Genomic DNA, 16,468 nt, shown 5'->3' with positions numbered 1-16,468 from the left:
ATATCCATATAGCAATCCTTCATGCTATTGCAGTCTCTTTTTGTGTGTGGTTTTATTACACATGAGCTGACTCAATGAAAAACTATCAGGAGCTTTGCACTGAGTAGGGTTCTGTTCAGAGCTATCAGGCTTATAGGCTTCACAACTGAATTCCAACTGTGCCAGCTAAGTTGTTATGGCTATCTCCAACATCCTGTAATTGGTTTTAATTAGATCAGATCATTAACTTATTTACCTCAGAGGAATGTTGTGAAGCTTAAAGCATTAATATTGGTAAAGCAATTTGAAATTCTTTGTACATACAGTTTTCCTTTTGAACAAGTACTATTATTTTTTCTCAAATTGCCCTGTCCATATTTCACTCTTTACATATTTTATATTTTTTTAGTGAATCAACTATCTGCAAAGGTGCTGGATTGATTGTTCTAGACACTGCAATCCTCTATTAATCCACGGAAAAGGCACAGTCTAGCCAGCCATGTATAAATCCTACCATTTTGCTTCAGCCTGGACTTGGAGGTATTAGGGGTGAGAGGGTTCTTCAGTCTCCATGTCCATTCACTCGTTCCTCTCACAAGGCTGAGTCAGGAATTCTTGAATTCTAAATCTGCTCTGTAATGAACCTGTGTAACCTTAGGTAAATCACTTCACCTCTCAGCTTCAGTTTCCCATTCTGTAAAACAGAGATAATAACCTAAGGGTGTTGTCATGGTTCTGTTCTGTTTGGCATAATCCCACAAAATGGGATTGTCCAGTGGGGACCCTTTTCTCCCTTCAAATACTGTTTCCTCCCACTCAAGGAAATCAGAAATTGGATGGGAGGAGGCCCCACTGGACATTCCAGTTTAGTGGAAATATGCCTACAACACTCCTGTATTCCTCATTGTGGCTCACTTCCAGAACAATCAGTCAGGGAACTCTAATGTCTAGCTGTAAAGTTTTTGGAATTCTTCCCTGGATTATTTTAGAACTTGACTCAAACATTTGGAATTTGGGGAACTCACCGAGTATCAGCATACTTCTTAAGAGTCTTCAGGAAAGGGAACAGCTGTAGACTGCCTAACCCAGAGTTCCCTGCCCACGATGGGCAATATGTGACTAGCACCTGGCCCCAACTCTTCTGCCTGAGACCCTACTCCTTCCGCACCCACTGGTAATGAACTCTTTAGATTTAGGCTTGAGTATGGGAGTATTGAGGCCTGAGGGAAGGTGAAGGCTGAGAAGCAGCATATTCCACCAGGCTGGGAATGCAGACTGAGCAGCCACGATCTGCGCACCCCACCAGGCTAGTGCATCTCATCTTTATGTGTACCACTAGTGGGATTAGAGGCCTTGGGTGGTGATGGTGGGGAAAGGGGAAAGGTTTTGGACACCTCTGAAGGTTGAGGGGAAGGGATTTTTTTGTTTTTAACAGTTTTGCAGTTGAATTTCCTTAAGTCCCTCCGCCCTTTAGCCGATTGGTCTGTACCCCTTCTCTTGCCTAATATTCCTTTATGAATGGCCTCTGAACTCCTCTGTATGCAACTGGGGTTTTTTGTCTGGGACTTTGGGATCCACATTGTCAAGGCTGAATCTCCAGTCTGTCACTCCGAGTGCAGAAGATGGGGGCCCACAAGGATTCTAAAAATTAATACTTGCCACTCCAGGCTTGTATTAAATTCCCAAAGTTACAGCTTTTCTCTGACCTTGGCTTGGTAAATGTTGACACCACCAAAACGCAAAAAAAAAAAACAACCTTGGACCCAGGAAGGAGCACTTGGGAATTCCTCCCTGTGAGGTACCCTCAAGCCCTTTTACCCCATCCCTCCAGGGAAGAGCTGAGAAAGAAAACAAAGGAAATTAGCTGTTCCACCAGCTAATCAAACAGCATATTCACAAACCGCTTAGGACACCAAAAATCCAATCCTGTTCTTAAAAAAGGTAAATTTTATTAAAAACAAAAAGGAAAAAAATACATCTGGAATTTAGGCTTTTGCTAGATTTTAAAAGAGCAATTCCAAAAATTAAGCACACAAAATAGCTTTCTTCGGGGTTAGCTTAAAGGTTACAAGCAAACAAAAGCATCTGGGGTTAGCACAGAGGAGTCCACAAGCCTTAAAAATTAAACAGAAATAAACCTAATTGCACCTTCCTAAACATTCCTAATTTACTTACATATTTGGGTTGTTAAAAGTAGTTCTAGATATGATCTAATGGTTTTCATATCTGGTTCAAACTTTACACAGCATTCCTGCTTATAACATTGCTGCTCTGTGTCTCCTTCTCCAGAGAACAACAGACAAAGGGAAAAGTTCTTTCCCAATTTTAAAAAGTTCCACCTTCCCACTGGCTCTTTTGGTCAGGTGCCCACTTCCTTTTCTTTACCTGGGAGACTTTTAACTCTTTACTGGTAAAGCAAGCAGAGAACAGCTACCAAGAGGGATTTTACAGCTAACTGGCTGGCTGGGTGTCCATCAAAGGGAGCTACCCTCCCCTCCCCACCCCGCTCACTTCATTTATCACACACATAAACAAAAGGGTTCTATGCCTGACCCGAAGAGAAATAGGTGCAGGTACCTTACGACATCTACCGGCACCTGTGTCCAGTGCAGAGAAGGGGTGGGGGGTGAGGGTGGTACAATTATTTTAGACCTTTAAGGATTTCAATATGCTTCAAAAACACTAATTTAGTCTCTATGTACTCCTGAGACTCAGGGTGTGTACTTTTCCTATCAGGCACACACTCAAAAAAAAAAAAAAAATGACTGGACAGGGCCAGTGTCTTGCAAAAAGTCTGTTCCAGAGCCAGGAATCAATCATTCTTGGGTGTCCTATTCCTGTGTGTTAACCAAAATCTCATTCCTGACCTCTCTTTGTCTATATTGGCCCATATTTAGTATATTCCAGCTATAGGGAGAAACAGATTAAGAATACTGAGTTGTACTCCTTTACATAAATGCAACAGCTGTGTTTGTTTTTTTAAACAAAACCAAACCTTAATACATCAAATTAAGATATTTGTTTTGGAAAAAAAAGTACAAAACGTTGAGTTGGTAAAAAATAGCATCACAGATTTTTAGATACGCATGGTCCAGCTAAAAACACAAAAATCAATTGTAATTTTGTTTATTGTTTGAACTCTTCAACTCCCTTGAAGTCTGACCATTAGGAAATCTTTAGTTACAGCAGCACGACGGACACCTAGTGGCTTCAAGACAGAATTGCAAGGCCATCATAGTCTACTAACTATTAACAAGGCTACAATTATGTCACGGAGGTCACGGAATCCATGACTTCCATTGACCTCTGTGACATTGTTTGCCTTGGGGCTGGAGTTCCCAGCCAGCCCCGCCCTTGCAGCTCCCAGCCCCAAACCTGGTTGGGGGATCCCATAGCAGCCCAGCCCCAAAGGCAGGGGAACCCCAGAGTTCCCATGCACCGCATCAGTGGGGGACCCGGGATCCCTAGCAACAGTGGGTGCTGAATCCACCTACCCCTTCTGTCAGAGATATTTTTAGTGAAAGTCAGGGACAGGTCACGGGAAATAAACAGAAATTCACGGCAGCCCGTGACCTGTCCCTGACTTTTACTAAAAATAAAAATATCCATGACAAAAACTTAAGCCTTAACTATTAACTAAATTGTTCCCCTATGAGGCGTATGGACAGGGAAGCTGCAAGTTTATGATTCACAGTTTCTCTGGAATTCTTATGTTTGTTAGGGGTGGAGGCCTGACCCTACCCCGTGGGGAAACAGCCAAGAATTCTACTACTAATAATTAAGTCACCAGATCCCCTGAGATCCAGGCAGCTCTCTGGCGATTCGCAGAAGAATGGGGCCATTAATACAGTTTCTTCAGGATGGAGTTTCCAAAATGAAGGGCGGAGGGGAGGGGGCTTAGAGTAAGTTAATGATGATTGGGTCAACAATAATACAAGGATGAAGTGGGTTCCTTATTTGTCATTCCCAGATCCTTATTCAAAAGCCTTTTTTAAAAAAAAAATCAATGTAAAGTTAACTTTAGACATTTTATCAAAATCAACATGATTTAAAGTTAACAATTTCTATTAATTACTTTAATAAGGAACTGGGCTTTGACTGGCGGTATTTGACAAAATGCTTCTTAAGTCCCTGTGACCACTAGACTGATCAGAAGTAGCTGGAATATAGGTTATTCCCCAACCTGAAGCTTTATTCCTGAGCAATACACTGACATGCCACATCCCAACCTTACTTCCATTTTGCAAAAGCTCTTTGAATAATGAATTGGATTTAACTAGCTGTAAGTGACAAACTGCTTCTTGGGTAGGGTTGACTGGAAAACAAGCATTGTATTTAATGAAAAAAAAATCAAGGTTTCAGCATTTGGTTTAATTCTGCATTGCGATGAACCAGATGTTTCAACATTTTTCACCAAATGACTTGAATTTGTGTTTCCCACCCCCTGACTGAACGCTTTATTCTTGTGCCACATGCTGACATAGCTCACACACCCAGTTCCATTTTGTAAATGGCACTTGAGTAAGAAACTGGATATTGACTGGCTGTACATGACAAACTGCTTCTCAGGTAGGTAACCCCAAGTGACACAACCCTGCAACCATTATGAAGAGACAAGGATATGCCACTTCCAGAGCCTAAACTTCTTTTCTGGGCAATCCTGAAAAATATTGAACCCCCTTTTCTATTTTGCATTTTCTTTGTTAGTAAACGTACAATATACATACACAAATCAACTAAAAACAATATTGAATCAATTTGTTACAAATCCAGCTACAATTATTCCATGGAGATTATACGGACACTTAGAAATTAAGAAGCAGTGATACTCAGGCCTCAGTGGTTCAGGAGCCAAATTAGCAATCAACATTATCCGAAAGAGCCACAGTAGTGTGAATTCACTGTTTCATTTATTATAGTACTATATATTCATGTTTAAACAGTATGACAGAGGAAATAAAAATTCTCACAGCAAAATGACTTACCAAGTGTTATTATTTTATCAACTACAAGTGATTAATAACATAGCTAAAGCATTCTGATTGGTTAATAATTAAATCACACAGTGTTTTAACATCATGTGCTGCAAAGAGTCACAGGAGACACATTAAAGAGCTACTTGTGGCTCATGAGCCTCAGTCTGAGTATCACTGGTCTATAGCAACCCTAGTTTGTTCTTGGACAAATTAAGACCAGGAAAAATGTCTATATTTATCAAAGTTTGTTACAAATAAAAAGATCTACAGTAGAATTAGTGTTGTCTCCTTTGCTCATTACAGCACAAAAACATGAGAACAGGGGCACAGTTAGTTACCAAATAATCATGTTTTTTAACTACATAAAAATATATTCTATGATTCTAAGACCTAGCTTAATGTATATTAATGCTCTGACAGCTTCTAAAACACAGAACACAGTGATCGCCACTGGAGGGCTCTCAAACTATTTAGGATTACTATCTTATTCCAATAAACTAAAATTAGTTGAACCGGTCTCTAGTGTTGCTTATGACATTTGTACAGTAGCAATGTGATTTGGTGTACTATCCTTTTCAAGGAATTTGGAGAAGTCGTCTTATGTAGCTGGAATAACTTCACTTCCTTATTAATTGCAAAATTCCATCACAGAAATGCCAAACCTTAGTTTGTCCAAGTTTGTGGAAACACACAAAATGATTCCCAGAGTTGTATGTTTTCCAACAACTTTGTACCTTTGCTTTAATAAACACACTTACATTTATGAAAATAACTTTGATAAATATTGAATAGTTTAATAGAGGTTGACACATTTTAAATACCCCACCAGTTCCCCTCCAAAAGTGGTAAAATTAAAATTCCTGTGCATGCCCCTTCTTCCAGAAAAGCATATACTCTTGATGTGAAATCATCAAGAGATGGAAAATCTACCACTTTCCTAGGTAATTTGTTCCTAGGGTGGATAAAAATCAATGATTTAAAAAAATCGGATTTATTTAAATCAGATGTTTTGATAACATGTTTTTTGAGGAAAAAACCGACCTAAAGATAGTTTTAATTAAGATATCTTTGAGCTATAATGTATCTCATCATGGAATAGGGATTATAAATTCTAATTCTATAGTATGAGACAATATATTCCTGTAAAGTTTAAGAAAATTTTGTAAATGAGTTCCAATAGTTCATGGATTAGGGACCCAATCTTATGGGGTTCCAGGGGCTTCTGTATAGATTATTTAGGTTAATCTTTCTATCTACCCAATGGGACTCGGTGCTAAGTCTAGAAGATACCATCAGAGATGCTTAGTTTTGCAGTTCTCAAACTGTGGATTTGTGTCTCCAGAGATAACATGCTTGTTAACAGCAAAAATGTTTTAAAATATATAAATAAATAATATAGAGAGGTGAGAAATAACAGACCTCAACCCTATTGTCCCTCTGCAAATTTGTGTACACAGAGTCAATCCCTTACCTCTCTCTAAAAGTGCAAAGTTTCAAAAAGTTCAATGAATAGAAGATTGTTGGGGGCGGAATAGATCTGGACAAGGAGAAGAAGTCTGGAGATAAATGTGAGAAGGGAGGGACAGGCAGTAGAAACAAAAGTGAAACTGTTTGAGCAGCATATTCCAGAAGTCTTGAGGTCTTTCTGAGTATAGCCTTCATTGATTTGAGATCTACCATACCATTCTTTCACTAGAAGGGAAAACGTACAATGGTAGCATTTTGATTTATTGGATGATTGAGGAGTGCTGGTTCATTTTGTGTGTGAGTATGTGAAAAGGGAGGTAAGGTTTGGGGGTACGGAGCATGCCCATGAGCCCAAGGTGATACCAGAGTGGCCCCTTTGATTTTTTTCACTGGCTTCCTTTCCTTGCTTATTTCCAATGCCTTGGCTGCCCATGCACCTGTCACTGGTCCAGGGATGGTTGCGAATCAGGAGGGATGAGGTTCTGTGGTCGAAAACACTCACAATTTGCTTCCTCCTTGCTAATGTGCCAAATTGATTTTACCACCTGGTCCAGCGGTTGCAAATCAGGAGGGATGGGGTTTTTGGTCGAAAACATTCACAATTTGCTTCCTCCTTGCTGCTTTTATAATTTGCATTATACACATGGACACAAATACCGAGAATAATTTTTTCCAAATAAAAAACATTTATTTTTATAATCTGGTATATAAATAAAAAAATTTCTTTTGGTTGCATTATGTTTTGAACAAGAGGCATTTAAACATAATGGTTTGGGGGTTTTTTGGTAAAGAAGGGAACTATACACATTTTTTGCAGTTGTGCTGTTTCTTCTCATCAGTCAGGTAGTCTTGACTGGTTCCTTCTGGAATGCAGGGCATATGTGCCCACCCCTTGCAAGAATCACACTGGACCTTTGATAAGTAACAATTGAGAAAATGAAATCACAGAAGTTATAATGTTACACATACTTTGCATTCACTCATGCTATTCCTTCCACATGTCAGCATTACCTAACATATGCCTATCAGCATGATGAAAATGTTTACTGATGTGGAATTTTTACAAGAATCGTGATCCTTAGGCAGTTTATGGCATTTATTTCTCATACAATTCTATGTTTCTTACCATCGTGCAATCCTCACTTTCCTTTTCACAGTTGACAAAGCTGCAGTATATGCAGTAGTCCTCCATGCTTTCTTAAAAACAAATCTAGCGCTATGAAATGATGAATACGTTACGACCAACACTGAAAATGCAAATCTTGATTTATTAATTGTCAATATTTTAATCCAGTCACTGGTTTGAACATATCTTTTTCTTTTTTGTGAGTCATATTTTCTCAAATTTTTACTTTACTGCACCTGTATATACAAATACCAATTTCATTCAACTGGTCAATCAATAGCAACCATTCACCCCATTCAAATTTTTGTGTACTTAAAGATATTATTGATTCAGAGTCACCATTAGAGAACCAAACCTGTGAGATATCCCACTTCAGGGGTATTAAGATAACTGTCTGCTACGTGACATAATTCTACTCTTCCTATTATCTTCACATGTAACTAATGAGTCCACAGTACATGGTAGAAACTAATTACCTGACTCCTTCATTAGAAGAATTGCTATATGTCTTCTAAACGCAGAATTAGCCTCTTGTGTTGTTTCTACCATACTGATGTCTTTGTGCTGCAAATACATTTCTAGAGAAAAGAACAGGAGTACTTGTGGCACCTTAGAGACTAACAAATTTATTTGAGCATAAGCTTTCGTGAGCTACAGCTCACTTCCTCGGATTGCATTCAGTGGAAAATGAATAGACTGCTCCCCTGAAATACGTTTCTGCAAACTAACAACACTGATATTTAGAATAAACATCATAATTACCAGACGTGAAAGTGGACCACTCCAGGATACCGTTAAGAACCGGCCACCAGTACTGGCCTGTACACAGCTGATGTTACACTTCTGCTGTGGCAGGGCTTTATGATTTAACGTCGCTGCCCCCTTTATCCCAATTCCGCCTCCCCATCCCCCCCATGCATCAGCGGCCCTGCCACAGGGTCCGGCAACGCTGTTGCATGCTACTGGAAGGGCCGCCGATAGTGGGGGAGCAAAAGGGGCCCTGTGTTCCAGCAATGTACAAGGGCCTGGTGCTCCTGGCCACTGCAGCAGCAGCTGTCAGGAAGGGCTGGCTTGTGGAATCTGGCCCCCGAACACTGCACCTTCCGCCAGAGACCCCATCCCTTCTGGGGGCCACAAGCCCACCCCACACACCTTGGCAAGGATGCCGGTGCAGTGCCCACTGGTAATCTCTGGCATTTACTTTCACCCTGGATAATTACACATACATAACAAATGATAATGGCAATTTGGTGTTCAATACCTTTAAGATGAGTGATCCGCAGCTGTGGCCATCACTTTGTCTGGGATGCTGAACAATTTTACTATTCCAATCAGATGAGGATTTTCTAGTTAATTGTTTGATGAAGTTTCTGAAATTTTTAGGGAGTACATTAGCAGACTGCATAAATGAGCTTTTCTTTCCTTTTTTTTCCCCCCTCCAGTTTCTGGACATAGATACAAATCAATTCTATCTCTTTTTAATTAATGATTGAAATGACTTATTGCTCACATATATACTCACTTGCTTTCATATTATTGTCTCACTCTTACACAATGTATCACCTGATTTTCTGTGCCCCATGTTGATAATAACACATTCTCAATCATGCAACGTGCTACTGTTCGGTGTCCACATTCTGTGAAGTCACTCCCCAGAGTCAAATCACACAAGTTCACTCAAAGTCCATTACTAAGCATATTTAGTACAAGTACATGCTGTTTCAATTTTTATTTGTAGCTAACAGGAAGATATTAGTCTCACTATTGTTACATTCCCTTTAAAAATTTTTTCAACAGAACAGTTCATGTCCACTGTAAAAGTAAGTATCTAATAAATCACCTCCAATTCCTCAGGCATGTTCTTTCATATATCATCTCATCACACAAGGGGTCAATTATTAACAATTCCTTTTTTCTCATCAAGGCTATCTGTAAGTGTAAATATATTCACAAATTATATTGGTAATGTGATTATTTCAAAAATTTTATACTGATTTATCAAAAATCATTATGCAATTAACATATTCTTGTTTGTAATGTCTCAGTAACACACAAGAGAAAAGCATATTGTGAAATCATTGATCAATTCAATACAAAATGTATTCTTCCAAGTTACATTAACAACGTAACTTGACAGTAGCATTTTATTTTTAACATTCACATTCCACTTTCCTTTGTATGCACTGAACTCACTGAAAATCCGCAACATGGGAAATTCTATCACTGCTACCATAGTTGTGTTACAAATCTCTTATTTAATACCACATTGATTGCCCATAACCCAGAAGTACAATACAAAACATCTTACCGCAAGAACCCAATGATCTGGTGTGTGGTAATGAAGCAATGATATATCATTTTGAAGTAATTCACTCTGTATTTATTTAAAAAAAAAATAGAAATGCAATTATATTTTCCAGTGAAGCAAACCATGAAATGTACATTATACTGTATTTCCCAATTTCATTACATGTATTACTATTAGAGTTCTCCTCCACATCAAACATAGCATTGTATTTGCTGTTTCACACTGTGTTTAATTCACTGAATGAAATTTTGCTTTGCTCATGCTATGTATGAAAGTGTGTTACCATTTACCTTCACTTTCATTTGTGGAGCTCTGCCTGAGAGAACGACAGTGGAAACTACCGATGAGATGGCTTGTACCTGTTGATAGTCAACAAAGTTATTAATGCATTTATAATTCTGGCACATCAAGAACATAATGAATTTAATATAGACAGACATGCAAGAGATCCTTAGTGTCACAAATCAGATATGTAAGAGAGTCCTGTAAAAACAAAAAGATTTGTAATCAATGTGCTCTGTCTTACTTAATGTAAAAACTGACTAAGCTGTTTGCATACTTGTATTTAATTAGTGGACCCACTGAACTGTACAGCAAAACTATACAGCCACTAACTGTGGCCCTCAGTTAGTCTAGTATTGTATGTCCGATATGCACCTTCAAATACATTTCAGTAAATGTCTGGCAGCAGTAAATACACTGAAATGTTGCAATTTCAGATTTATGTTGATATTTCAAGGGTATTTGGACTTAAAGATGATGTGCCACATATTCACGTAATTGTTTACTTATTGAATCAATGTGTACTTTCATGTACCATCACAGTAAGTAGCCTACTTTTCCATCTGCTTTCTCGACCACACAGCTCAAATATGCATCAATAACCTACAACACATGATGAAAGAAAAGGCACAATTTCAATAATATTTGATGAATCAATCCCGTTAACAAATACATGTTTAGTGGTACTTAAATGTACCTCATCACTTATCCAGCTTCTCGGTTTCAAGCAATGAAATGAAGAGCCATACAATTTTATGTTTCTCACTTTGGCCTCCAGTCTCTCTGTGTGTTTGCCGGTCATTACAAATTTGACTAGGAAAAAAATATTAACACATATTACATGCATGGTAATACAGTTTCCTTTTTCTCTGTTTTACTACTGTGAATGCTGCCACTTTGTACATGAAAACCTTTAACATAGTTCCATTTATGAAGTATGTTAATCTGTTTAAGAAAGGTGCAGTAACCAATTACCTTTCAGAATCCATTGCTTGTCTTCCACCTACTCCATAAGCATGTCATCAAAATTGTCATCAGCATCACTTGTATCATTGTTTGAAACATCTTGTCCTATATACTCCTCTCCTTCCATTGCTGTGACCTCTGTTTTTCACTGTGCTGTCGTAAGATACAGTGCCATCCACTTTTCTAATCTCTTCTGTGGGTGTTTCTGGTTCAGTGTCACCAACTGCAATTTCAGTTCCGATTTTTCCCTCTGATGTGCTTTCAGCAGCTAATGTTGGTGGTTCTTTAAATGGTTTTAACTGTGCGATACTGTACATGGTTCCTAACCGTTTCCCTGAGATGGTCTGTAATTTCACTCTCTTACCCTCAACAGTCGTAATTTTGTATGGTCCCCGATACCTAGGTTCCAGTACGCCTCCTTTTCTTGTTCTCTTTCTAGCGTTCAGTAACAGAACAGAGTCCCCAACATCAAATGTTATTTCCCCATATTTAGAATTCTTTCTTTAACATAATGTCTTTGTTGTTTTTCTTGTGCTTTAGAAATGTTACTTAGGGCCAGTGCAATGTCAGCATCATGTCTCAATTTCATATTTATGCTGTACTCTTTGCAGAAATCTTCCCCGAATGTATTCACATCTGGGATCTTTGTAAACAAATGGAGAAGGGGTTGTATTTGTAAAATGAAGACACACTGAATGCCATGTGTACATGAAAGGTGCTAGTAATAACATACACTTACTGTGTAATTCTCTGAGACTTCTTCTGGAAACACTGGGTCAGCACAAAACATTAGTCGAAAGGGTGAAATTTTTGTTGCTGCATGTACTTTAGTTCGCAAAGAAAACAAAATGGGGTCAAGTAATTCATCCCAATTACTCCCGTAGTCATCAACCATCTTCCGCAATGCTCTGAAACAAATGCTCATTGATTGGTTTGTTTAAAAAAAGAAAGTCACACGTACGGTCTTCACTGAAACAGATCATACATAATCAAAAAGGTAAAATACATAATGAAAAAGACTTTCCATGTAACACATTGCTTTTGAAGATTTTTTTGTGAGTTGCATCTTCTTGCATAGCACACTTTACTTGCCATTAGTACTGTAATATTCCCACCCATTCACTTACCTTTTTATGGATTTATTAACGTTTTCAGCCAAGCCATTGGTTTGTGGGTGGTACGGGCTGGTGAAGCTACGTTCTATTCTCAATCTTTCACAAATATACAGGTTAAACTGAAACAAAATAAGTTACACCATAAACTTACACATAGACTTGTGTCAATGAATGATCCTTTGCGTATTTGCCACTACTTTTATGTGTAATTAGCAACAGGAATAGTCCACCTTTTAATATTTGTTTTGGAAACAAGTAGTTGTGCGTTTCTTTGTTAGATATGAAGACACCGAAAAATAATTTTATAGCAACACTGACGGTGACCAACAGCAGTTTATAAAAAAAAAGTACGGTGATTGTTTGAGATCAATGGATGACCTGAGAGTGAGTTTGACTACATAGTACAAATAACCAGAAAAAAACAGTCATTACCTTATTATTGAATCCCGGGCCAAGATCTGTCAGTATCCGCTGTGGGCATCCACGTCAAACAATAATTTTGTACATGCCCTTTGCCACCTCAGATGCTGACTTACTTCTAAGTGGAAAAGCCTCCACCCATCTTGAAAGATAATCCATGGCTGTCAGTATATACTGGTATCCATCCTTTGTTACTGGTAATGGTCCTATTAAATCCATCCCCACCAATTCCCAGATCCAAGTGACCTACATACAAGGGTACCAGTTACAGTCATACTACACGTGTTTCTTACTAAATGTTCTCAATAAACCCATATGTCATAAGCAGAGAATGTAAAGCCCACTTTTAAATACAAAAGAAAAAGAAAGAAAGAAAAAACAAAGAAACAAAAAGAAGTACAGGAATGGGTTATGGAAAACAGGCCAGTCAGCATCATCTCAGTCCCCGGAAAAATCATGGAGCGGTTCCTCAAGGAATCAATCCTGAAGCACTTAGAGGAGAGGAAAGTGATCAGGAACAGTCAGCATGGATTCACCAAGGGAAGGTCATGCCTGACTAATCTAATCGCCTTCTATGATGAGATTACTGGTTCTGTGGATGAAGGGAAAGCAGTGGATGTATTGTTTCTTGACTTTAGCAAAGCTTTTGACACGGTCTCCCACAGTATTCTTGTCAGCAAGTTAAAGAACTATGGGCTGGATGAATGCACTATAAGGTGGGTAGAAAGTTGGCTAGATTGTCGGGCTCAACGGGTAGTGATCAATGGCTCCATGGCAGCCGGTACCAAGTGGAGTGCCCCAAGGGTCGGTCCTGGGGCCGGTTTTGTTCAATATCTTCATAAAAGATCTGGAGGATGGTGTGGATTGCACTCTCAGCAAATTTGCTGATGATACTAAACTAGGAGGAGTGGTAGATACGGTGGCAGGTAGGGATAGGATACAGAGGGACCTAGACAAATTGGAGGATTGGGCCAAAAGAAATCTGATGAGGTTCAACAAGGATAAGTGCAGGGTCCTGCACTTAGGACGGAAGAATCCAATGCACCGCTGCAGACTAGGGACCGAATGGCTAGGCAGCAGTTCTGCGGAAAAGGACCTAGGGGTGACAGTGGACGAGAAGCTGGATATGAGTCAACAGTGTGCCCTTGTTGCCAAGAAGGCCAATGGCATTTTGGGATGCATAGCCAGCAGATCAAGGGACGTGATCATTCCCCTCTATTCGACATTGGTGAGGCCTCATCTGGAGTACTGTGTCCAGTTTTGGGCCCCACACTACAAGAAGGATGTGGAAAAATTGGAGAGAGTCCAGCGAAGGGTAACAAAAATGATTAGGGGTCTGGAACACATGACTTATGAGGAGAGGCTGAGGGAACTGGGATTGTTTAGTCTGCAGAAGAGAAGAATGAGGGAGGATTTGATAGCTGCTTTCAACTAATTGAGAGGTGGTTCCAAAGAGGATGGATCTAGACTATTCTCAGTGGTAGAAGATGACAGGACAAGGAGTATGGTCTCAAGTTGCAGTGGGGGAGGTTTAGGTTGGATATTAGGAAAAACTTTTTCACTAGGAGGGTGGTGAAACACTGGAACGCGTTACCTAGGGAGGTGGTAGAATCTCCTTCCTTAGAAGTTTTTAAGGTCAGGCTTGACAAAGCCCTGGCTGGGATGATTTAATTGGGGATTGGTCCTGCTTTGAGCAGGGGGTTGGACTAGATGACCTCCTGAGGTCCCTTCCAACCCTGATATTCTATGAACTTCTATGAATTTCTATAAAACAATACAAGAGTAAAGCTGAAGAAATATCCCCATTCAGTGCAAAGGCGCATTAGAGGTAATTGCTGCTCTATGCTGTGCCACTTGGATGCACTGGACTCGTTTTAAAACCAAAGCCCCATTGTATCGCAGAAATAACAATGGATACTGATAAACAATAATGTGTCTGATTCCAAAATTCACCTTTATGCTTTTCAAGGTGGTATCCAGATTTAATTCCTTTCCCTCTTTCTGGCAAGTCAGACATCGTGCAACCTGTTTTTGATGGAACAATATGATGATATTAACATTTCATTATGGAAATAGTATTGCAAGGGAACAGAGTTCACATTTGCACACCCAATATATTTTTATATTTCTTTTATACATTTTGAACTTCTATTTCAATTGTAAATAGCATTCTTCAGGAATTAGTTTCATTACTTTACATACCCAATTGGCAATGTCTTTTGTCATTCCTGGCCAACAGTATTTTGATGTTAGCATATTCCTTGTTTTGAATATTCCTAGAAGTCCACCCAATAGACTGTCATGATACCTTTCAAAGAATTGCAGGGCTTCTTTCATGGTATGCACAATGACAACCTTTCTTCCTTTTGCAGAATGGAACAATGTCCCCTCTGTTGGTAATAGAAGATGCAGCACGGAGGATGATTAAGGGTTCTCAGGGCCCTGGGCCAGAGCAACTGTTGGGCCTCTCTCTACCCACCCTGTCCGCCGGCTGAACCACCTATGGCCCTGTCCCTTTCGTCCTCTTCCCCAGGATCTCAGCCATGTTCCACCTAGACTCCTCACCATTTCGCCTGCCCCACAACTCCTTTGCTCATTTCCCACCCACCCCGCTCTCCCACACAGCCCCAGGACTGGAAAAGCTCTGTCCCTGTGTCACACGGAGTGAGAGCTCCTCCAGTCCCAGGGCTGCGGTGGGGGTTTGGATGCTGTGGTTCTTTCGGGGACCAGGAGCGGGGTGCTGTGGATTCTCCTGCCCCACCAGGCACTTCTGATGGAGACGGGGTTGGGCATAGCGGCTTCCCCTGCTGCCCCGCGGCTTCTGCCAGGGCTGGGGTGGGGGCAATGTGTTACACTTAAGCTATGACCGGTTATTTGCAAAGCCATTCATTAATTATAAGGCATATGCCTATCAAAGACATCTATATACAATAAGGTTCATAATGCCTTGAGTACAAGGGGGGAATTTCAGTGTATAGTTAGAAATTATTGCTCATTGAACATATAGTGATTGTTGTTGTTGTCAGTTTTGGTGGGTGTCCTTTCAGGAGTCAGACAGACTGGATACTGTGCCCTGGTTCCCCAAGAAGACAGGTATTATCTGTGACTGCAGAGGTCTTAACAGGGCATTGAGCATGAAATGATCTTTAACAATATGTTGTGACTACTTACATTAAAGAAATGCATTCCACCTTGGTTTAGGAGAGAGACCACTGATTGACCAGTAAGAATCTGGTGTTGCAGATCCTCCACGGTGCAATTATTTTTTCTTCTCCATTGTAAGTGCAGCTTTTATTCTGGTGAGTTTTGCACACAGATGCAGAAATGTGGACTTGCGCATCCAAAAGTTCTGCAGCTGCTGCTCATAAGCCCAAGCCTTCATTGTTGCAGAAGATTTTTGCCCTTGGGAAGGATGTAAGATGTCACCATATAATACACTTACTGAATATTTGTGAATCAGCTTCTACACACAAGCAATGATGTGTGAACATGGGATTGTAAGGGCTGGATTCACAGGCAAGATAAAAAGAAAAGGAGTACTTGTGGCACCTTAGAGACGAACCAATTTATTTGAGCATAAGCTTTCGTGAGCGAAAGCTTATGCTCAAATAAATTGGTTCGTCTCTAAGGTGCCACTAGTACTCCTTTTCTTTTTGCGAATACAGACTAACACGGCTGCTACTCTGAAACAGGCAAGATAAATGCAGCAAAAAGCAAGCCTAAAATTTGTGAACTGTTATGAGACTTCACGAAGACAAATAGTGATAAGAGACTCTTTTCAATACTCAAAATGTGTGATGCAGAGTTTGATGGAATGTAGGGAAATTAT

At 39.8% G+C, this 16,468-nt stretch overlaps 2 protein-coding genes across 5 annotated transcripts; both read right to left on the bottom strand.

Moving 5' to 3' along the window:
• Positions 1-7,085: 7,085 nt before the first annotated feature.
• On the bottom strand, positions 7,086-11,260 carry LOC122465017 (putative ubiquitin-like-specific protease 1B). Of its 4 annotated transcripts, XM_043542739.1 has the most exons (9): positions 11,114-11,260; positions 10,836-10,951; positions 10,694-10,741; positions 10,147-10,215; positions 9,857-9,922; positions 9,389-9,477; positions 8,810-8,918; positions 7,549-7,619; positions 7,086-7,334 (listed from the first exon to the last, which is right to left on the bottom strand). In XM_043542739.1, exons 2-9 carry the CDS (start codon positions 10,938-10,940, stop codon positions 7,262-7,264), a joined length of 630 nt encoding a protein of 209 aa, XP_043398674.1. In that variant the 5' UTR covers positions 10,941-10,951; positions 11,114-11,260; the 3' UTR covers positions 7,086-7,261. The 4 variants fall into 4 exon arrangements, with proteins under 4 accessions (XP_043398674.1, XP_043398677.1, XP_043398675.1 ...); XM_043542742.1 differs by having other exon boundaries at positions 7,086-8,126; XM_043542740.1 differs by lacking the exon at positions 10,694-10,741.
• Positions 11,261-11,579: 319 nt separating this feature from the next.
• Positions 11,580-16,212, bottom strand: LOC122465016. Its single transcript, XM_043542738.1, has 6 exons — positions 15,811-16,212; positions 14,842-15,029; positions 14,593-14,664; positions 12,232-12,338; positions 11,844-12,012; positions 11,580-11,747 (listed from the first exon to the last, which is right to left on the bottom strand). The coding sequence occupies exons 2-6, from the start codon at positions 14,974-14,976 to the stop codon at positions 11,580-11,582; spliced, it is 651 nt and encodes a 216-aa protein (XP_043398673.1). The 5' UTR covers positions 14,977-15,029; positions 15,811-16,212.
• Between the last annotated feature and the right edge of the window lie 256 nt (positions 16,213-16,468).

Source organism: Chelonia mydas, chromosome 3, assembly GCF_015237465.2.
Source record: "Chelonia mydas isolate rCheMyd1 chromosome 3, rCheMyd1.pri.v2, whole genome shotgun sequence".
Lineage (NCBI taxonomy): Eukaryota > Metazoa > Chordata > Testudines > Cheloniidae > Chelonia > Chelonia mydas.
The sequence above is the reverse complement of the archived record's forward strand: the minus strand, read 5'-3'. Positions and strand labels throughout refer to the sequence as shown.